This window comes from Doryrhamphus excisus, linkage group LG23 (assembly GCF_037039965.1).
Source record: "Doryrhamphus excisus strain RoL-2023G ecotype Guam linkage group LG23, RoL_Dexc_Guam_v1.1, whole genome shotgun sequence".
Classification (NCBI taxonomy): domain Eukaryota; kingdom Metazoa; phylum Chordata; class Actinopteri; order Syngnathiformes; family Syngnathidae; genus Doryrhamphus; species Doryrhamphus excisus.
In genome coordinates, this window is record NC_136379.1 from 9,710,405 (window position 1) to 9,731,873 (window position 21,469).

The following is a 21,469-nucleotide window of genomic DNA, read 5'->3' on the forward strand; positions in this document are numbered from 1 at the left end:
AAACGACAAAAAAAAGGCTTGGGAGCTTCCTGTTATTACGTTTCTGTGCTAACTTGAAAGAAATCATGAAAAAAAAATAAAGAATATATTTGGTTATAGCTTTAATATACTAGACGATAAAGAGATGCTACATATATTACTAATGACTTTTTTTTTTTTTTACATTGGAGGACGCATTTTTCAGATAATAGCAATTTTTCTATACTTATTTTTGTAAATGCATGTAGATGGTTTTTTCTTACATAACCAAAGGAACACTAATATTTGCATTTGCATGGCATTTAGGGAGCGTCGGTGGTTGGGGGGGGGCGCACGTCATTAATAATTTGTGACATTTATGGAGGCCTCGCCAAGGTTTTGTATTTTTCTAGCTTCTCTGCATTTCTCATCTCAAAAAAAAAATAAAAATAAAAAAACACACAACCGTTACCTCTCAGGATCGCTCGGAAGCAAAACAAAGACGAAAAAAAAATGTATTTATTTTCCATATTTTCCATATTCTGCTGCGACTGGAAACCCACTTTTGTGTCTTTTGGAAAAGCTCTCCTGCTATGCATTTCAGTACTAGCTTAGTCCGCTAGGGGGGGCTGTGTGGACTGCCAATGTTAGAAAACACTAGCATGATGTTACTGTGGACAGTCCAGCTTTTCTTCTGCTTTTTTTTTTATTTTATTTTTTTTTTACGTGTACAGTTCAATTCACGCGATCATTTCACTGTTAACCTTTTCAATCCAAAGAAAAAGCCCGTGTCGTTTTCCCTGCTTTGGAGTGGTGCTAGATGATGGATATCATATTAGCATATCAACATGATGCATATCAGACTTTTTCTTGCAATTTAGTGGAAGAATACTTTTGTTTTCCATATTTGTAGTCCCCGACTTGGGTCACTGGAAAAGATGGAATCTAAAGATCCAATCAATCAATCAATTTGATCCAATTCTGATGATTTCTCTCCAACTGGATGTTGTTGTTATATTGACTTCTTCCTTTTTCTTTTATTTTTTCTGTATATTGTTTTATTCACTGTGTGGCTTTAAGGAGTCCCGTGATATGTTTGAAATCTAACCCCCCCCCGCCCCCCTTTATTCAGTATTTTAGAACATGGCAAAGGTTGTTTATCTTGTAAAATGATCCTCTAGAAGGTGGGTGACTTGCTCCTAAGACAATGATGTTCATTTTTGATTCATCTCAATACCCCCCCCCCCCCCTCCTCAATCCTCCTCCTCCCACCCCCCATCCTATTCGCTCTTTTCTTTATTTGCAAGCTAGACCTGACAAACAGTTCTAAACAGCAACTTTGAAAGTCAATAAACTGCTTTAACCCCACTTGACTCCATCGCCTTTGTGGCAAAAATATGACATTTTTAATTTGGTACATTTACAAGAAAAAAACGTCTTACATTTATGAGGATGAAGTCGGAACTGTATGAGAAAAAAAGTCGGAATATTACATGTCATACGTGTCCCAATGTGGCCTGCATACTTCAAAAAAGTTGTAAACTTACTAGACAAAAGTCTTACATTTATGAGAGTAAAGTTGTAAAAAAAAAGTTACAATTTATGGGGAAAAAAAGTCATACATTTATGAAATTATTTTTGTAAATTTACAGATTTTTTTCCACAGTGAAAAGTCTTGACATTTTGAGAATAAAGTCTTAAATTTGACACAATGACACATATTATAACTTATTCTATTCTTGTAATATTATGAATTATTATCATTAATGTAATCCTTTAAAAGTAAAAATTAGAAAATTACTAGAAAAATTTTTACTATTTTTTTGTAAATTTACACCTTTTTTCCCACAGTGAAAAGTCTTGAGATTTTGAGAATAAAGTCTTAAATTTGACAAAATGACACATATTATGACTTTATTCTTGTAATATTATGACTTATCGTTAACATACTCCTTCTTTAATAAAATTGAAAAATTACAGGAAAAAAATTGAATTGAAATTAAATTTACAACTTTTTTTCCATAGTGAAAAGTCTTGAGATTTTAAGAATAAAGTATTAAATATGACACAATGACACATATTACGTTTATGACTTATCGTTAATGTACTCCTTCTTTAAAAGTAAAAATTAAAAAATTACAGGAAAAAAATGTGACTATTTTTTGTAAATTTACAACTTTTTCCACAGTGAAAAATCTGAAATTTTGAGAATAAAATCAGAAATCAAAAACTATTTTCCCTCTGACACGTAATATTACCACTTTATTCTTCACGTAATATGAAGACTTTTTCCTAATAAAATTACTACTTTTTTAAAACATCAAAAAAAAAGAATAGAGTCACAAATTGTAATAAATAAAGTCGTATTATTACGTGTCATCTTATGAGAGGGAAAATTGAGATTTCAACAGCATTATTTGCTCTCGTGCAACGCTACACTGGACTTGCTTGACACTGCATTACCCACAAAGCATTGCGCACACTAGTTGATGAGAACTATGAACTCTGCTAATAAAACACCTTTTTTCATCTACATCACAAAGCTGAGCGGTAGTTAAAATCTATAACTAAAAAGGCAAACCAAAATAGTTGCTTGTGAAATTTATTTTTGTTTTAATGTTAGCTGCTAATAGTTAGCACACTGTAGCTCACGTAGCTATGCTAGCGTAGCTAACGTTTGGGTGCCTTTCCCACTCTTTAATGTCCACTATGTGATATATGGCATCTTTACTAGGGGCAAGTGCAGCTTTATGGATAAAGTATACAATAAATATCTTTTATTTGAAACGCACAATGTCGGAGTTAGTTGTGGACAAACAGCTCATGTAGCATTAAGACTACAGACCAAGTCTAAATTCCAGCATCGTGCTTCGATTTAAGTCAACAAACCTCCAATACGAGTACGACTAGAATTCTAATACGATGTCTGAGATATTGTTGAACAACATTATAAGATGGGAGTTTTTAATTAATGACTGAATTCATAGTCTTACCTCTTGTGCTTCTCACGACATATATAGTAAGTGGGCGTGTACACGCATTCTGCCACTGGAGGGCGCTGTTGCTCAGTGGCATCATCTAGTGTGCGATACAATACAAATCGATAACCATTAACCATTTTAGGCACTTTCATTTCATCGTCGATCAACATTAACAGATAAAACAACAATAATAATAATAACAAATTTGAACCATTCAGTTTTTGAGCAGCACACTACTATGTTGGTTTATTTGTCACAGTTTACTTGTGGATAAATGGAACTTAACGGTGAGACGTTCACTGACACATGTTGAAACATTTCTCTTACATTTGAACTGTTTTAGTGACGAGTCAATAGAAAATGATAATTCGATAAGAGATAGGCAGAAGATACTTTACTGTATACTGTACTGTACTGTACTATACTAACGGTATGCAAGTACACTAACGAGTAGAGTCAAGTCTGAAAAGGAGTCACAACGTTTCCATTTCCTGTGCGGTATTTTTGTTTGGTGCAGTTCCACATCCTTACCACAATGTGGCGCCAAAGGGCGTTCATCATGGAGGGACACCATCACTGTAGGGAAGTGGTGGAAACCAACTGTTGGGTCGCGGGGTCATTACCAAAATAAAAACGAAAGTCATTTATTAAATATGTTTGAAAAGTTTACATTGTAAAAATGTGGTGTTGATGGTGAGTGGCTGAGAACCACAACGGTAAACCAAGATGGAGGAAAAACAACACAGAGATCTTTTCATAATGTATCTTTATAGAAAACATGATTTTTTTCTTTCCAGGTTGTTTTTTTGCGGGCACGTGTAGCGTACCTGCAACATTGTCCTGTGTGAAAAGGCCCTCATACATGAGATGAGACATTTCCATGTGACCACAAAAACAAACTCAAGTTGTCTCCACTTCATCAGCAACACTCCAGTTTTCATCTGAAGGCACCTCGTGTTTAACGCTTTTATTTTGGAGATATGCACTTCCGCTCCTTTTCCTCGGTTTGCCTTTTCCTTTCCCGTAACGCTTATCCTCACCCGGGTCACGGGAAGCCGGATCAGCCTCTCCCAGCTGACTTGGGACGAGAAGGCGGGGTACGAAACAAGTCCACATATTCATAACAACAACAATAAAAGAGCACTAGGATGCACATCGTTTTTTTTTGTTTTTTTTTTGCAAACCGTACCGTGGATTTCGATACAAAAACGATCAGTGTCAATCTGACGCGTCCACAATCGGCGATCTTGTGGAAGTCCGCTTCTGGTTTGATGGACTCTAAACCAGAAGAAAACAAAGACAATCATCTTGGCCGTGGCTCAGCTTCACCTTCTTCTTCCATCAGGATCCGCTTTTATTTCTTTTACTTTATAGCGGGGGGTGTACAAAGTGCGGCCCAGGGGCCATTTTCCTTCCGCATTGTTAGGAATGGAATATATTCCTACTCTGTCGTGGATATTCCTATCTACAACAGAGTATTTTCTTTATGATATTCTAATCTACAACAGAGTGGAAAAATATTTTGGTAAAATAATCTGTTGGTACTGTGAGGAATGGAATATTTTCCCACCCTGTTTAGGATATTCCCATCTACAACAAAATATTTTCCCAATGGTTATTAGGAATGGAATATTTTCCCCAACTTTGTTCTGGATAGACGACACGGTATTTTCTCAAAATATCATCCCACTCTTTTGTAAATAGAGTAGTCAGAACTGAGTGGAAAAATATTCCATTCCTAACAAATACTAGGAAAATATAGTAGAAAAATAATCTGCTGCAGATAAGAATATCCGTGACTAACTACTGATCAAATATTCTGGGATAACACTTTGAATACCTTAAACAGAGTAGGAAAATATTCCATTCCTAACAAATATTGAAAAAATTATAGTAGAAAAATAACTCAGTTGCAGATACGAATATCCGTGACTAACTACTAATCAAATATTCTGGGAAAACACTTTGAAAACCTTAAAACAGAGTGGGAAAATATTCCATTCCTAACAAGTATTGGGAAAATATTCAGGGAAAATACTCAATACCGCTTGTCCTCACGAGGGTTGCGGGTATGGTGGACCGTTCACACTCACGCACTGTGAGGCCAACATGCTAACCACTAGCCACCGTGCGTGCGGCCCGATATCCACAACAGAGTGTGAATGAAAATATGAAAATATTCCATTCCTAAAACTCCAATCCTCCAATAGTAAAAATGAAATAAATGATGATTGAGATGTACTATTACATATTACTCTAACTTTCTTTGTCGCTCGGAAGACAAAGCTAAAATGTGGATGTTTTGTTCAGATAGCTTAGCATAAATTGAGTGTCCCTTGATGGAAAAAGGTTTGTGGACACCTCTGCCTTGATACATTCTTTTCTCCTCTTTTACTTAAAGAGGTCTAACCCCCCCACCCCCCCAGTACCTTCAGTAGGTCTTCACTGAAAACATTCAGAATTGAAGACGACGCCTAACACCCCCCCCCCCCCCGACCCATGACAAGTCAAGTCCATTTGTACGAAGAAGCTAAGTTGCATCATATAAATATAGAAAGTTTTAAAAGTGCTTATTTTAAAGAAACTAAGGTGATGTCGTTAGCTGTCTTTTTCTTGTTGCTTTTTTTTTGTACAAATAGCTCAGGATATTCCAAACGTTCCTTCAAAAGTACGACAACACTGACTAGGATTGTCCCAAAAAAAAAAAAAAAAAAAAGGCCTCCTCCTTCGCCTCCTCCTCCTCCTCCTTTTGGAGAACATTCATCTTGTCCAAATAGTTGAAGGAAATCATTTAGTACCTACAAGAGTTGATTGCACATGTCCATCAAGTGCTGACACTACGCTGATGACGATGATGATGATAAGGAGGAGGGTGGTGGGTGTGGCACGCTCTGGTATAAATATCACCGACGACAAAAAGAACACCAGGCTGAGTTTCTAAAAAAACTCTTGGTGCTCTTAAAAAAAAAAAAAAAAAAAGTCACCCGAGTCGGCTCGGTAACGTCAGCAGGTCTCTGGTCTGGAGCTCCAAGCGCGGCGGAGAGACGTCAATCAACAGTGTGCTTCTTCTTCTTCACGACTTCTCAGGCGATCATGTACTGAGTGATGGCTCTCAGCGCGTACAGCAGCTCCGCCTGCAGCCGCGCCTCCATGATCAGCAGGTTGACGTGTATCTGCGGAAGGAGGACAGCCAGGACGACAAAAGGCTCGCAATCAATCCATCGGATTTCTTGAGCCTGGGCTCAAGGTGTTAGCATGTTATGCAAATATTAGCATAGTAACATTTTTGGGTATTGACATACGCATACACCTAGCCCTACCACTGATAGATGCTGCATGCTATCATTACAATGTTAGCATGCTGACATTAGCATCTTAACATTATGACATTTTCATGAGTAGTGCTATCATGTGAGGTGTTAGCATGTTAGTGCTAGCATGCAAATATTAGCATAATAAAATTTTTGGGACAGGTATTAACATATGCATACACCGAGCTCTACCACTGATAGATGCTGCATGCTATCATTACAATGTTAGCATGCTGACATTAGCATAGTAACATTTTGACATTTTCATAAGTAGTGCTATCATGTGAGGTGTTAGCATGTTAGTGCTAGCATGCAAACATTAGCATAGTAAAATTTTTGGGACAGATACTAAAATATGCATACACCTAGCTCTACCCCTGATAGATGCTGCATGCTAATGTTACAATGTTAGCATTGTCACAGGTTAGTGTTAGCATGCTGACATGAGCATAGTAACATTTCTGCCATTTTCATGAGTAGTGCTATCATGTGAGGTGTTAGCATGCTAGTGCTAGCATGCAAACATTAGCATAGTAAAATTTTTTGGACAAGTATTAACATACGCATACATCTAGCTCTACCCCTGATAGATGCTGCATGCTAATGTTACAATGTTAGCATTGCCAGCAGGTTAGTGTTAGCATGCTGACATTAGCATAGTAACATTTTGACATTTTCATAAGTGTTAACATACGCAGCCATTAGCTCTACCCTGATGGATGCTGCATGGTAACATTAGGATGTCAGCACTGTCAGCATGCTAACATTAGCATGGTTGCCTATGCCTCGTTTTATTTTATCTGTATTTGTATTTATCAGTTTACTGTACATGTCAAAAAGAAACTATTGCTGCTCTGATGCTACCACCAAACTGTTGGGTGTGTGAAAGGGAATCTAACGCGTGAGCACTCACCCGCTCCGACGGTTTCAGTGGAGCCCAGCTGAGCGGGCAGGCTGGCGTTTTGGTGGGGTCGGGGAAACACGCCACGGCTTTAACGAAGAGCTTGAAATCTCGCTCCAGCAGCTGGTTGACTTCTCCGTAGTCGTAGTCGTCGTACCTGACAAGGCGGACAACCACTTCATGTACTGCGTTCGCGTCCGTTCGTTGTTGTGTCTCTTTAAGAGGAAGGCTCACCGGATGCCTAAGACACAGTGGATGTAATTCCAGATGGCTCTCTTCAGGTCGGGGCTGTGCTGCGACGAGAGGGCGGTGACGCTTCGGAATCGGTCATCCAGGAGGTGGCCGATGTCCGAATACAGTCTGTTGACCAAGGAGAAGCCGTGGTCCTCCCACGAGTAGTCCTGCAGAGACATGGAAGAGTCCGTATGGACCATCTTTATTGGACACAAAGTCCTTGGTTGCAAAAAGGTTCCTTTCCTACGATGCCTTGTAAGTTGAGTTATATTTATTTATAATAATATTTTATAATAACTATAATAATTTAATTTATAACTTAATTATAATTTAATTATAATTTTATTTATAATTTAATTTATAATAATTATTATAATTATTATTATAATTAATCATTATATTATAATATTTATTTATAATTTAGAAAACTGCATCACAGGTTTGTGATATTGGTGAAAATTATTAGTATGAAATTATTAGTATAAACTTCACATTTTGCTCTTTTGTCCCAAATTTTTGTGTTTTCATTTCCCCTCCCCAAATATCATTTTCTTTTTGTAATATTTTGACTTTATCTTCACCAATTCTCATAAAATGACACCTGTATTTTCATTTCCAACATCTTGTAAAAATATGACTTTATTCCCGTAATAATACACCTTTTTTCCCCAACCTCTTTTTCCAAAAAAATATTGCTTCATTTTTTTCCTCATAATATTATGACTTATTACGAATTAACATTTCAATGCTATGCCACATAATTTTTTTTTTATTTTATTTATTTTTATTATTTTGACTTTATTCCCGTAACGTTATAATTTTTCCCCTAACCTAAATTTGCCCCCAAAATGTCCTTAATATTATTTTGTTTAATATTTCATATATATGCTACACAAATGACTTTATTTTTGTGAAAAAGTTTTACTGTTGAATGATATATTTACAATGTTCCATGGGCCAATAAAAGCCCCCATGCTACACTTTGGACACCCCTGACTTAAATGAACCCCGGTATAAAACACAGCCATTTAAACTGACTGACAAAAGGTCTCACTCTGTTTGCTGTTGTTCTATGAAGCATCTGGGTGCTCAGTCAAAACGATTCAATTCCTTTTATCGTTTTTTTGTATTGCAAAATCTCATCACGTTTTAATCCTCGAGACGCCTAATGACTATGTACTCTTCCGCCGTGCGTACGGAAGTACTTCCTGGGTGGCTTCCAGGCACGTTAAAGGACCAGAAAGCGCTTGTTGCAATGCTAATGTCCGGCGACGCTAACGTAGCATCAGTTGCCACGGTTACAGCCCCTACAGCTTGTCAAGGCTCCTCACCTGAGCTCGAAATACTTGGAAGTGGTCGTCGTCCCTGCGGGCAAAGTCCTGGTAATAGAAGTCGGGATCGGTGATGAAGAGGGAGGGGTCTGCAAAGTAGATCATCTCCTCTTCTTCTTCCACGTCTGCAAGAGATTTAAAAATCGGCGGAGATGTGAAGCAGACCGGCGTGTGCGTCTGATGTCACGTGACCCCGGCGGAACACTTGATGTGGGTCTTGGGTTTTACCGCTTGGCTGGAGCGTCTGCAGCCTGTCTCGCTCCTCCTGTGCGGACCTGTGGATCCGCTCCTTCAGACACGCCGCATCAGTAGTCGAATCCAAAGACTGTCAATGCATCACACGGACGCCCCAATTAGCTAGCGGGTCGTTATACGTTATATCAGGACATTTTGCTGGTTAAAGATCCACACTGGATACATAATATTTACATCATATTTCTGTGGCATAAGAAGATGTCCTTTACCCGTCGTCGTGCTCTGTGCTCCGACTGAGGCACGTTGGGGTTGCCGTTAGCAGCGTCAAAGGGGCAGAAGGTCGGCGGTGTCCCGTTGGGGGACCTGCTGAGGGGCGCCAAGTCCGAGTCGGTGTTGGAGCCAAAGACGAAGCTGCACAGCGAGTGGCAGTGGGCCAGAATGACCACCGCCTGCACCAGCTCGGCCAGTGACCAGCACTGCTCGCCCGACTTGAGGAGCGTCTGTGTGTGGGGGTGTGTGTGGGGGGGTGGGGGGCACAAACACGTATGTGTGCGGTCCGTGGTTACGTTACGAACGTCTTTATGCGGCTTTTCTTACCTTGATGTGCGAGCAGGCCGTGAGCCAGGGTTGGTGGGCGAGGACTTTGTTGATGTGGTCGAGGAGGCGGAGGCGCGGGGGCGCCGCCTCCAGGCCCTGCAGCCACAGGGGGTCGCCGCCGAGCCTCAGGAACTGGGCCGAGTGCAGGTACACCAGGTAGTTGCAGTGATGTCGTGCAGCCGCCTAGAAAAGGAGGGGGATCCACGACAGGGTTTGTTATCGGTCTCGGACAGGACGGGCTCCGAGTCGTCACCCACCATGATGGCGATGTAATGGCGGCACGGGAGGGGCAGGGGGCCGTCCATGTGCAGGATGTAGTGCTGCGCTCGCAGGAAGCTTTCCAAGTACTGAGGGTGAGAGGCCATCTGCTGGGAGACGGCGTCCACGCTACCCCTGCCGCTCAGAGCCTTCACGAAGAGCAGCGACACTCGCTCCTTCTCGCTGTTCACCATCGCCTGAGCGGAAGACACAAACAGATTTATTGCGACGGGTTAGATTCCGCTTAGTCAAGCATCACGACTTTACATGTCAACAAACATGAAAAAGAGCAGATTTTCTCACTGGCAAACTAAACTAATGCATGGTTTCTGTTTCTGTCAACGCTTCTATGAAAAGGTTTGAATCCCACCTGTGCCGTGCTACTGTACTGTACTGTTCTGTACCGCGGACCTGAACACATCACCAATAATAAACTGCCCGATTCTTGACGGGAGTCGCTGGCTTACAAAGAAACAATGTGAAATTCGGTCTGTTGGTTACGAGAGGGGGGGCGGGCGTGGGTTGGGGGGGGGGTACTGTCGTAGATGAGAGCAGTGAAACAAACACAGCGAAAGCGAGCCTGCCGCCAACTCAAACAGCCGCGTGCGGTGAAGGAAGCTGGCCTGCCTTCATAACCTCTATCATACAATATGGACAAAAAATATATATATAAAAAAAACAAAACAAAGAGTGAGGGGCAAATATGAAAGGATGCAACTTTGATATTTTGTAAAGCAACGACGCTAAGAAGTTATATATGCAGTATTTCATACACATGGACTTTGGTTTGGGTCTTTTTTGTTTACACATTTTTGCTGGTGATTCTTTTATTTTCATACCAATGTCAACTTTTTCTTAAACAATTTTTGTGAAATGTTATTGTCGGAATATTTGGACTTTATTCCTATAATGTTGTAAAATCATCCCTAATCTAATTTTCCAAAAATAACAACTTTATTGGGTTTTGTTTGTTTTTTTGTAATATTCTAAATATATATTTGTTTTTATTTTTCAACTCTATGCTACTAAAATGGCTTTTGCCTGATATTACATGTTGTTACTCATTGGAATAAAACAGCTTTCTCTTAATATTTTGACTTTATGCTCGTAATTTTTGTTCCATTTCTGCAGTTTTAAGTTTTTTTTTTAAAAATTCTAATATTTTGACTTTATTTTTAATCACATCAGAAATTTTCTCACAACCTAATTTTCCCAAGAAAATTGTAACTTTATTTATTTGAAAACTTTATTTGTTGTGTTGTTATTTTATCACAGTATTACGACTAGAAAAACAATCAATTCTTTCTTTTCTTGAACATTTCAGCTTTACGACATTTTTCCTCATGATGGCGTGACATTATTTGGGGAAAATGATGGCTTTTTTTCTCCTTAGATGACAACTTTTTGCTCCAGCAGCTCTGAAAAAATGTAAAATAAAAAAATGTAAATGAACTTCAACACTTCAAAATAAAATAAATAACACTATACAGTATGTGTAATTAACAAATATTATCATTAAATATATAAATTACTGCAGATTTTTCCATCTAGTTTTTTTTTTAGCTTTCTTGTTAAATTATATTGAATGTGCAGCTGCAACAATCCTGCTTTAGGGAGTTAATATTACCATTATTACCATATTTATCATATTTATCATAGTTTTTACAAAGCAATATGCTTTTGCTTGCTTATGAAAAATAACAACCTTGACCAAAATGACCAAACCTGAAATGAAAATTGGTCTTTTGTGTGCCATGCAATGTACAATCCTGTCATACCTTCTACTACACTTTGGTAATCAACAGCCAGTACCTCCAAGTAGTATTTCACAAGTACTGCGTCACCTACGTACGTAGAGACCGCTAAAGATCATCCGAGCGCGATGACGGTGGCGTGGTGTCGAGTTAATGCTGAGCTGTAAATCAAACAGCGGGCGACCGGCTGCGGGGCGTGGACGTGAGGAGTGTTGGGAAACGTGGAGGGGCGATGTAGGACACACGGGTGCCTGCCACTCAAAGACCCATTGACATTCACGCCGGCTTCCCTCTGCAAACACGGCAGCTGCCGACGAGCGTGCCGCAACGCTAACCGCCGTGACGCACACGGGACAAACGCAAGTCCGTCAATAAAGACATGCTAACAGTCTTACCGTCGCTTTGTTTTAGTGCTTCTTTTTGTTCTGCGCTAAAGCTAACTCAGCTTCTCGTATAGTCCTCGCCTCCCACGGCGGACACGGTGGAGCTTTTGAAAATTTGGCTTGAAAAAAAGGATGCTATTTCGGAAAAACACAGAAAACAACCACAACGCCAAAGTTGCCACAGAGTTACTCAGGTCTTGTAAACACGAGTCCATGAGAGCGACAAGGCTGTATCGTATTCTATGTTCTAAAAACGGGATGTAAAGAACCCAAGAACGGACGGCTAAGCAACCATTCTGGGTTTTGAAGACCAACAATCTTCACCTCCGTGTCTTAAAGCGGTGATCCATGTTCTGCGAGTTCTCTAGTTTATCACCAAATGTCACCCCCCCCCCAAAAAAACTGTTTACACGTCATTCAAATCTTTGGCATAACCACTGTAAACACCCTCCGTGTTTGTGTACCTTAGAAATAGTACGCCAATGGTGTCCCTTCTTGAAGACATAATTACAAAAAAATTGTAATAATTAAAATAATTACCAAAAAAAGACATAATTACAAACAATGTACATTTGTGTACTACGCCGACGAAGAAAATAAACCCTTTTGCGGGAGAAACCAATGAAGACATTTGTGACCTCATTACTTAAACCAAGCATGTCTGGACAAGCGGGAGAGAAACAGGAACCACATTGGATGCTGTGCTGAATGACATGATTCAGTTTCATACCGGTTCCTGATTGACGAGACGACAACAAAGACCACTTTCCTCTGAGCGCTTTGTTTTTAAAATGACATCTTAAGACAAGCAACTCTTTGAATGATGATGCCTTCAAGAACAAACCAATACTCCTGATTAATATACCGGGGGGCGGGGTTGCAGATGTAAACCAGTTTCATTTCTACTGCTTGAAAAAAACAAACCAAAAAGGTGCAAACAGCAGCAGCAGCAGTCTTGATAAGGAGAGACTCCTTATTGTCCGCCCACATGAGGGGGAAAAAAAAGCAGCATGCGTGGGCGGCCGCAGGACTAAATCATCATTTAGGAGCGGATGAGCTATTACAAAGCATATTTTTGTTCGCCCCGGTTCCATGCGGTAAACAGTATGATGGGGGGGTGGGGGGGGGGGGCAGGACTGACCATGAGGGGCTTTGTGCACGGCGGCCTACCGATCCGTCCACGCTTACAGTACAGTCTGCCCACCCGCAACACAGCAACACACTGATACTCTGCAAGTCACAAACAAGGTAGATGGAGACAAAGACAGTGGGGGGGGGGGGGGGGGGGGGGGTTGATAGTCTGCATTCAAGAAGAATTTGTGGTGCGGTTGCAGATGGTTGCAAGAGATGCGGGGAAAAAATATGCACCTGCCGTCAGCAAAAACAAGAATTTCCACAGCAGTAATGTTAGCTAAAATATCATACACCATAATCCATATCCATCATCATGATTTTTAAATATCGCCTCTTATTGCATGATTAGCATTTTCATTTGGTTTATATTGTTTAGCAACAAAGGCAAGACTTTAGTAAGAAACTCTACAAACTTCCTGTCAAAAGTGACCCAACAAACACATTCAGCAAGAAATATTATCTATTTTATTTCATCATTTTTATTTAATTTTAATAAAAGGTATAAAATTGTAATATATTTTTACAAATATTTTTAATTATTTAAAATAAAATATTTTTTTTTTATTTTATTGTTTTTGTTATTATTATTATCAGCAAATAAAGTCCCCGGTCACCGTGCGTTTGACACCCGTGTGTTAAATCATGTCCTGTTTTTTGTTTTCTTATTTTTTTCGAAAACAAAAGAAGCCGAAAAGTAAGCAAGAAACAGGAAACAGGAAAATAAATTAAACTGTGGTTCAATCAAAACCGACAAACCCTACCCCTTTTTCTTTGTTGTAAAACTGTACAAATTTGAGTCTGAATTGTAATATATATTTTTTTTAAATTTGTAATTATTTAAAATAAAATATATTTTTATTTATATTTTATTGTTTTCACCTTATATTTTATTGTGTCACCTTGCGTTTGACACCCGTGTGTTAAATCATGTCATGCAGCAACTAAATCGAAATTGGGTGCACGACTTGACGTGACGTCGTGTTTTTGCGCATGAACGTCACTTCCTGGATGCTTTGCTTATAGATTTGTTTTGGTCATGTGGACAAGCACGTTTAAAACATCCCAAATAGGGTATCCAACGTAGCCTATGATGGACAGGGCGGAGACGTCACAAAAACAAGTGTTGAAAAACGATGCGGTCGGTCCTCTTGGGGGTAAATGTGTCAGTGTGTGTGTGTGTGTGTGTGTATTTTTGTGGGTCATGTGTTGCTAGTGGGCTGCTGCAGCTGCAGATAGAAGAGAAGGACATTCAATCTGCATTCCAATTACATTTGAGGGGGGTCCATCCTGATCATGTGCGTGCATTAATACACTAGTACACCCTCCCCCCTTCTTAAAAAAAAACAAAAAAAACACCGGAAGCAGGAGGCAGGCAAGGCTGATTTTGGCTATGCAACCTGAACTCAGGGACCAGCACAAAAAACAACCCAAAAGAAGCTCGGGGAGAAGAAGAGGGGGGGTGTGCACATTAAACACAAGCAAGAAAAACAACTCGGCGCTGCAGGGTTAGTTGAAATAAAACTTGCACCATCCTCTGAGAACATAAAGCGGGTCAGTAAACATGGTTTGTGCGCATTGCTTCTCCATGTTTTGCATGATATCCAAAGCATGGCGCTGTGCTACATTTCTCAAAAGCTCCTCACACCTTCCTCCCTGTTTTGCTCCACCGAATCTGCAGCAAACATGTCTCTCTCTCTCTCTCTGTGTATCTCTTTTTGGGGCTACTTGAAACAGCGCCCTCTATCTGTTGCAAACTGTAATGCAGCGGCGAGAGGAGAAAAACAAGTTTGATTGGCAGTCCAGTTCAGCTTGCAAAAAAAAACACCACCATATTAAAAGAAGAAAAAAAGGCTTAGCAAATCAAGTCTGTCGACGTTTAGGTAAACAAAACTGCAATACATCCGTACGATTGTGTTAAAATCCGGCTAGCGGTGGTACTGCATTTCTTCACCTGATACTTTTCTCCCAAATCTTCTGCTGACGTCATCCCCCATCTTTCAATGCTTCGTGGATTTGAACATATTTACGTTAAATATACATTATAGCACTGAGGACTGGGGGTCTTTGAATGCTCCATCGCGTCCCAAAATTTAAGTCTCCGGTATTACGTGACATGCATTCAAAAATATGACGTTCATGATAAAGTCGAGGCTTTAAAGAAAATCCTCATAAAGTTATTTTTAATAGTCTTCCCTATTAAAATGTAACACAAATCGCCCACTTAGCGAAGTTAGCAAGTCCGATAATAAGTTTTGCTAGCAATGTTAATTTAAGTGACGTTCAAATTGGCAAGAAGCTTGGCTAAATGGTTGCTCCGTGGTGCAAAAAGGTTAAATGTAAGTGAAAGATGTTGTTTAATGAGTGTTTATTTCGTCTTTGCTGTGAAATAATCCCCTTGGCAAAATGAATGAAGTCCGTTATTTTGTTAGCCCTAACTTGGCTAGCTTGTCACCTACCTGTTTCTGGACAAGCTGGCGCGGGCTTCTCAGAGGGTACTCCATTTTATTCGTACAGATGATCATTTTCCAGTCCGTGTGCAATTACATGAATGCGGCTGTCGTGTTTTTTCTTCCAGGGCGAGAGCTAACAAAAGAGACGGCGAAGAGGAGCGACCGGGCTTCCGCCGCTCGAGCGAGACTGGCTCACAGTGGAGGCGAAATCTTCCAACAGGCGAGCTGACAACTCCGGTAACAGTGTGGACCAATCACAGCTCAGAGGGAGCGGGGCTTGGCAGACAGCGAGAGTAAGTAAGGCCAATCACAGCGTAGAGGGGCGGGGCTTGGTTAAAGGAAGGCGGAAGTGTTTAAGAACATCTGCAAACAAGTGCAGTGGAGAGACAAAGGGACTGGTATACATATTTATTTTTTGTTTTCTCATTTTTTTTCGTAAACAAAAGAAGCCAAAAGGAAAGCAAGAAACAGGAAACATGAAAATAAATTAAATTGTGGTTCAATCAAAACCAACAAACCCTACCCCTTTTACTTTGTTGTTTTTTTAAACAATAAATTGGAGAAAAAAATAATAATGCATGCACACATACAGGAACAAACTGGGCACAAAACTGTATAAATTTGAGTCTGTCATCATTTACAATATTTTAAAAAGTCTTTCAAATTGGATTATTGTGGCACATAATTTAATTTCATCACTTTTTGCTTGTGTAAATCAGAAAAATGTTTAGCGTGTGCACAATATAATGGTGATTCACTAGCACTGAACAATTTTGTGTACTTTCCCTCAACGTTGATGCATGTGAAGAAGACTTAAGTCTTTGATTGGATTGGTTAAGCTCCCACTGCAGGGCCTTTCAAAGGGGACATGTGGCGTATTTTAGGTAACTTTGACCACAGCTGAAGCATAAAACCGAAAATCATGGTGGTTTTAGCGCTACTGGGAAATGATTCTGCACTTGTTTTTTGTTTTTTTTACAAGTATCGTCTTTGAAAGGAAAGTATGAAGACGCCCACTGTGGAAAATGACACTCTGGATGGAAATACAGAATTTGAAATATTGCTGAGCTGTATATGAGGTCAGATGAAAATGAGTCACGACCGTAGAATTGGCATGGCTGCAATGTGAAAGTAAAAGGGCAAGACAGTAAAAAGTTGACTGTCATGCGGTGACACGGCTGGTCAGCAAACGTTTTCATGCTGTTGTTGTTACTCTTTGTATGGCCGTACTCTTATCTCATCTTAATGGAGCAGAATAGGCTCTATATTACAATCTAACAAAGCTTTTAAACCAGATTTTTTTCATACTTCAATTGGCATCCTGACCCGAAGCCCATTTACCATTTATTACCATTTCATATTGGACACTAGTGTTCAATATTTTTAATTTCAAGTGGATTGGTGACAGTATTTGTTATAGTACATTTAAAATCCACATATATAGAACTGAAAGCAATGAATGCAGGAAGTATTTATGCAAGACTGTGTATTATTAGTAACAACCCCCCCCCTGGTATTGTGCTGTGAAATGATGCTTTCAGCTCCTTATTACCAGATTGTGCCTCACTGTTTATAGTTTTGAATGCGGAGCTGCAACACAAATGTCCACTTCTATTAAATTACCTCTTGGTCAGCGCAAACATCATGTGAATCCCATTGAAGAGGCGGGCGGAACCGGTCTAAAGCGGACCAAATCATGGGGGGAATCAAAATACAACAAATGGCGTCATATGACAGTGGAACCTTTGTCATCCCTGTTTATAGGGGTTAATTGGTTCCAGACCAGGCCGCAATAAATGCATTTCAGCGATGTAGGAGCCAGTGTTAATAAATGGAACATTTTTGTAAGGAGAGTGCAAAAAACTGTTTATGACTTTCTAAATATGTACTTTAACATTATTTGTACACATAAAATGACCGATATTCACCTTTACACTCCTATTAGTCATTGTTGATATCACATTAACAGGGTTAATTGATTCCAGACCAGGCCGCGATAAATGCATTTCAGCGATGTAGGAGCCAGTGTTAATAAATGGAATATTTTTTGTAATGAGAGTGCAAAAAAACTGTTAATGACTTTCTAAATATGTACTTTAACATTACCTGTACACATAAAATGACCGATATTCACCTTTACACTTCTATTAGTCATTGTTGATATCACATTAATGCTGCGGGGAGTCCAGACGCTAGCCAGCTAACCAGTTAGCTTCAAATTTATTAAATAAATATACCAGTCTTGGTACAATATATAGACAATATGCTAACAAAGGATTATAATACGAGTCTCTAGTAAAATACCACAAAATTATTACATGTATGAATTATGGTTATTAACATTTACGTTAAAACATAAAAAATACCTAGCTTAGCACCGCACGTCTGTGGTAAAAAAAAGCCACGAGGACGTGACGTATGTCTCACGCATGCGCAGAATCGATTGCATGGCCGGTTCAGATTGCGTGGTGGCACCTGCACTACCTACACATGGCCACTAGATGACAGTATTTCACTGCATACATATTCACTCACTGTTCACTCGCCATGTTGTCTGTTTACACTTGTGTGACAGTTAATGATGTTAAAGTGTTACTTGAACGGCTTGTTTTGGATCTTTCCTCGGGGAAACGCGTGTTGACACAAACAACTCAATTCTCAGTTTGTTCAAACAAAGGCTTACTAGTGTAATGACCAAAATGCCTCAGCTAAATCAACACCCCGTCTGTACCAGCAGGTGTGGACCTGCGGCTAATAAGAGTTCTGTGTGTGACCTTGACAGAGACGGCTGACTATCAGGTTACCGTGCAAATATTCTCGTATGGTCAGACCGGCCGTGAGTTGCACAATGGTCACATTGGAATAATCACAACAATATATTTACTCTGCCTGTAACTTGGATTACAGTGGTTTATTTTTAAATAAAGCTTTTAAGAACACGAATACCGTCATCCTCGCTATATTGCGATTCCAATATTGCTCCCAGCATATTGTGGTTTTGAAGATATACCTTTATTTGTCCCTCAGTGGGGAACATTTTCAATAAAATAACAAATGAAGGCTGTTTGGTTTCAGCTCATAATTTTGACTTTTCAATTTTTGATCTCATAATTCTGACATTTTATCCGTCTGCCATTTTAAGTTTTCATTAGCTAACTTTTAGTCTTTATTATGATTCTCAGGTCAATCCATCTAACTCCAGACTGGAGCGTTGTGTTGCTGGAAGACGTTTTCATGCTGAAAGAAACGAAGGGCGTGCCCGATGAAATCATAGATCCAAATATCCAAAGATTTATTCATGAAGATGATAGAAAGCGGCCAAATGTTTGCTAGGACTATTTTTCTTCCTCACCTGGAGGTGAGCCGCCAAGGTCTACAAAGTTTGAGGTGAACGTGACACCGAGTCATCTGCACTAAGAGACAAAACAACATGCAAGCTGCACTTTGGCCTACTTCAGATGAAGACAGTCTCAGCTCTAAGGATTCATGGAGCTCCATGTCTGATCTTCACCGCATTCCCAAAATATAAAACAATGGACACCAAAGCTTCACTGGAGTCCAAGAGCTTCAGCCATGAAGGCTGCAAACTTCTTTGGCTGACCGGGCACAAAAGGCTGAAGAACGGAGACATCCATGCTCCTTAGTGTTTCTGTCAGGGTGCTGAGAGGGCAAACCAACGCTTACATCCGTCGCTGTTCCACGCTACCGTGGACGCCATGTGCTGTGCCGGACTTACCTGCAAGTGCAGTAGAGCAAGTGGGAGTCCTTGTGGAGCTGCCTGGCCAGCTCCATCTGGTGGTTGTCCATCAGCTTGTCGTTGACCACCACCAGCAGGGCTTTCCCGGCGCCGAGGGCCTCCAGGCAGCTTCCCGCCCCTGGAAGAAATGGGATTTAAGGGCAGGGGAATCCATTGCATTTATTTTGGATCAATATGGATCATTTCTTTCCTCGTCAGTGTCCAATGTTTGTATCATTCAAGGTATAATTAGACATGTAGCCTAATAATTAATACTAACGATACAGTCGTCACTCGTTTATGGCAGTTAATTGGTTCCAGAACCAGTCCAGGGTGCACCCCGCCTCCAGTCCAGAGTCAGCAGGGAGAGAATCCAGCATAAAAAACCTGGTTAAGGTCTTCTAAATATGTTTTTAATAACACAATTAGAGCCCTCAAGGCATGGAATAACACCCCTATAGTCACCTTTGCACCCCATTACTCGATAATAAGACACATTAGACAAATAAGATAACACTTTAGCAGTTCCGCCGTACTTCCTGCGGTGGATATTGTCTCATTAATGTATAGTAATGGCCACTTTACAAAATAGTAGACAAAATAAGAGTACATACACTATTTAAGACAAATAAAACTGCTGTGTCACAGGTTATTGTCTCCCCGGGGAAACTAGTTGTAGCGCACATGTTCCATCAAACAACTAAATATTTATAATCATCTTAGAAATGTGTACATGTAATCCCTGCAATTCGCTTACGTACCACCAGGGGTACACATACCCCAGGCTGGGAATCATTGCTATACAGGAAGTGATGTCAAGAGGTGTGTTATTGTTATGATTTAATCCTAAACCACTGGACGATGCCTGGTGAGGTACATTGTGGTTAGCTAGTCTGATTTTTCATTTTGAAAGATAAGCAGTGTTAATTATGGAAATGAATCATATTGTTGAAAGGTGGGATGTGATATGAAAAGAAGAAATGAAGAAGAAACTCGCCTGCATGGCTGACGACGAGGTCGGCTTGCGCCATGTCCTTTGCTATGGAGTCCTTGAAACGGAAAACCTCCAGGTTTACATGTGGACAGGTCTGGGAGTCCGGGAGAAAAGATCCTCGTCCAACTTGAAGTACTAACCGCTCATATCCACGATCTTTTAAAGCCTGTAGGAGCATCAATAGTCATCCGTTTACATTCAAACGACGAGTGCAGTCCATTTAAAGATTTAACTAAGACATTTTTAATCGCAATTGGAAAATCCCACGCTTTTCAACTCACCTTAATGGCACTGGTGGACGTTATTTTCTCAATAAGTTCGTCAAAACTCGTAGTACCCACGGTGACAAATACAGTCTTCATCGCCTTTCAAGAGAAAACTGACATTTTACACTTATTTTTACTATTTTCTGTCTGTTCCGGCATCACCAAAACACTAGGCCGCCATCTGACGGTCTCTTCCGGGTACATACGTGACGTCATTGTGTTAAAACTCTTTGCTGCCCCCTGAGGCCTGGTGGAGAACTGCAACGTACTGAACTTTTTTGCTTTTATTACTTTATTCTTGTGAAATTACTTTCCAATTAAATTGCCTTTTTTCTTAATATCTTGACTAATGTATAATTGTCCTATCAGAGTCATCCGTTTACATTCAAATGAAGAGTGTAGCCCATTTAAATAAGACATTTTTAATCGCAATTGGAAAATCCCATGCTTTTCAACTCACCTTAATGGCACTGGCGGACGTTATTTTCTCAATAAGCTCGTAGTACCCACGGTAACAAATACAGTCTTCATCTTCTTTCAAGAGAAAACTGACATTTTACACTTATTTTTACTATTTTCTGTCTGTTCCGGCATCACCAAAACACTAGGCCGCCATCTGACGGTCTCTTCCGGGTACATACGTGACGTCATTGTGTTAACTCTTTGCTGCCTCCTGAGGCCTGATGGAGAACTGCGACGTACTGAACTTTTTTGCTTATATTACTTTATTGTGAAATTACTTTCCAATTAAATTCCTTTTTTCTTAATATATAGACTAATGTATAATTGTCCCATCAGAGGGATATTAAATGTTAGAGGCCTTAAGATAAAGCCAGATTGAGATGGTGAATATATTGGTAGAAGGATGCTGCCAGTAGGAGGCGTAGAGGAGGACCAAATAGAAGGTTTATGTTTTATTTGTATTTAAGTAAATTTCAAGTAACTTTTCTATCATAATTTAATTTTATTTCGTGACTTCTTTCATA

At 39.9% G+C, this 21,469-nt stretch overlaps 2 protein-coding genes across 3 annotated transcripts; both read right to left on the reverse strand.

Annotated features, from left to right (window-relative positions):
* Window positions 1-5,799: 5,799 nt before the first annotated feature.
* Window positions 5,800-15,700, reverse strand: sesn4 (sestrin 4). Its single transcript, XM_058048922.2, has 9 exons — window positions 15,494-15,700; window positions 9,766-9,963; window positions 9,509-9,691; window positions 9,181-9,411; window positions 8,945-9,041; window positions 8,717-8,841; window positions 7,386-7,552; window positions 7,164-7,308; window positions 5,800-6,112 (listed from the first exon to the last, which is right to left on the reverse strand). The coding sequence occupies exons 1-9, from the start codon at window positions 15,557-15,559 to the stop codon at window positions 6,023-6,025; spliced, it is 1,302 nt and encodes a 433-aa protein (XP_057904905.2). The 5' UTR covers window positions 15,560-15,700; the 3' UTR covers window positions 5,800-6,022.
* A 160-nt stretch (window positions 15,701-15,860) lies between these two features.
* Window positions 15,861-21,117, reverse strand: LOC131103079 (UDP-N-acetylglucosamine transferase subunit ALG13). 2 transcript variants are annotated; one of them, XM_058049008.2, is made up of 5 exons: window positions 20,944-21,117; window positions 20,499-20,582; window positions 20,221-20,383; window positions 19,224-19,362; window positions 15,862-19,147 (listed from the first exon to the last, which is right to left on the reverse strand). In XM_058049008.2, exons 2-5 carry the CDS (start codon window positions 20,577-20,579, stop codon window positions 19,036-19,038), a joined length of 495 nt encoding a protein of 164 aa, XP_057904991.2. In that variant the 5' UTR covers window positions 20,580-20,582; window positions 20,944-21,117; the 3' UTR covers window positions 15,862-19,035. The 2 variants fall into 2 exon arrangements, with proteins under 2 accessions (XP_057905000.2, XP_057904991.2); XM_058049017.2 differs by lacking the exon at window positions 20,499-20,582 and having other exon boundaries at window positions 15,861-19,147; window positions 20,944-21,116.
* Between the last annotated feature and the right edge of the window lie 352 nt (window positions 21,118-21,469).

What these genes read in the sequence shown, in the direction of transcription:
- LOC131103079 (XM_058049008.2), bottom strand. Translation starts at nt 20,579, where the DNA reads ATGAAGACTGTATTTGTCACCGTGGGTACTACGAGTTTTGACGAACTT. An exon ending in CGTCCACCAGTGCCATTAAG is followed by an intron (nt 20,384 to 20,498) that starts GTGAGTTGAAAA and finishes ATGCTCCTACAG; the next exon opens with GCTTTAAAAGATCGTGGATA. An exon ending in TTGCTCTACTGCACTTGCAG is followed by an intron (nt 19,148 to 19,223) that starts GTAAGTCCGGCA and finishes TTGCCCTCTCAG; the next exon opens with CACCCTGACAGAAACACTAA.
- sesn4 (XM_058048922.2), bottom strand. Translation starts at nt 15,559, where the DNA reads ATGATCATCTGTACGAATAAAATGGAGTACCCTCTGAGAAGCCCGCGC. An exon ending in GCCAGCTTGTCCAGAAACAG is followed by an intron (nt 9,964 to 15,493) that starts GTAGGTGACAAG and finishes TCTTCCGCTCAG; the next exon opens with GCGATGGTGAACAGCGAGAA. An exon ending in GCCATTACATCGCCATCATG is followed by an intron (nt 9,692 to 9,765) that starts GTGGGTGACGAC and finishes CTCCTTTTCTAG; the next exon opens with GCGGCTGCACGACATCACTG.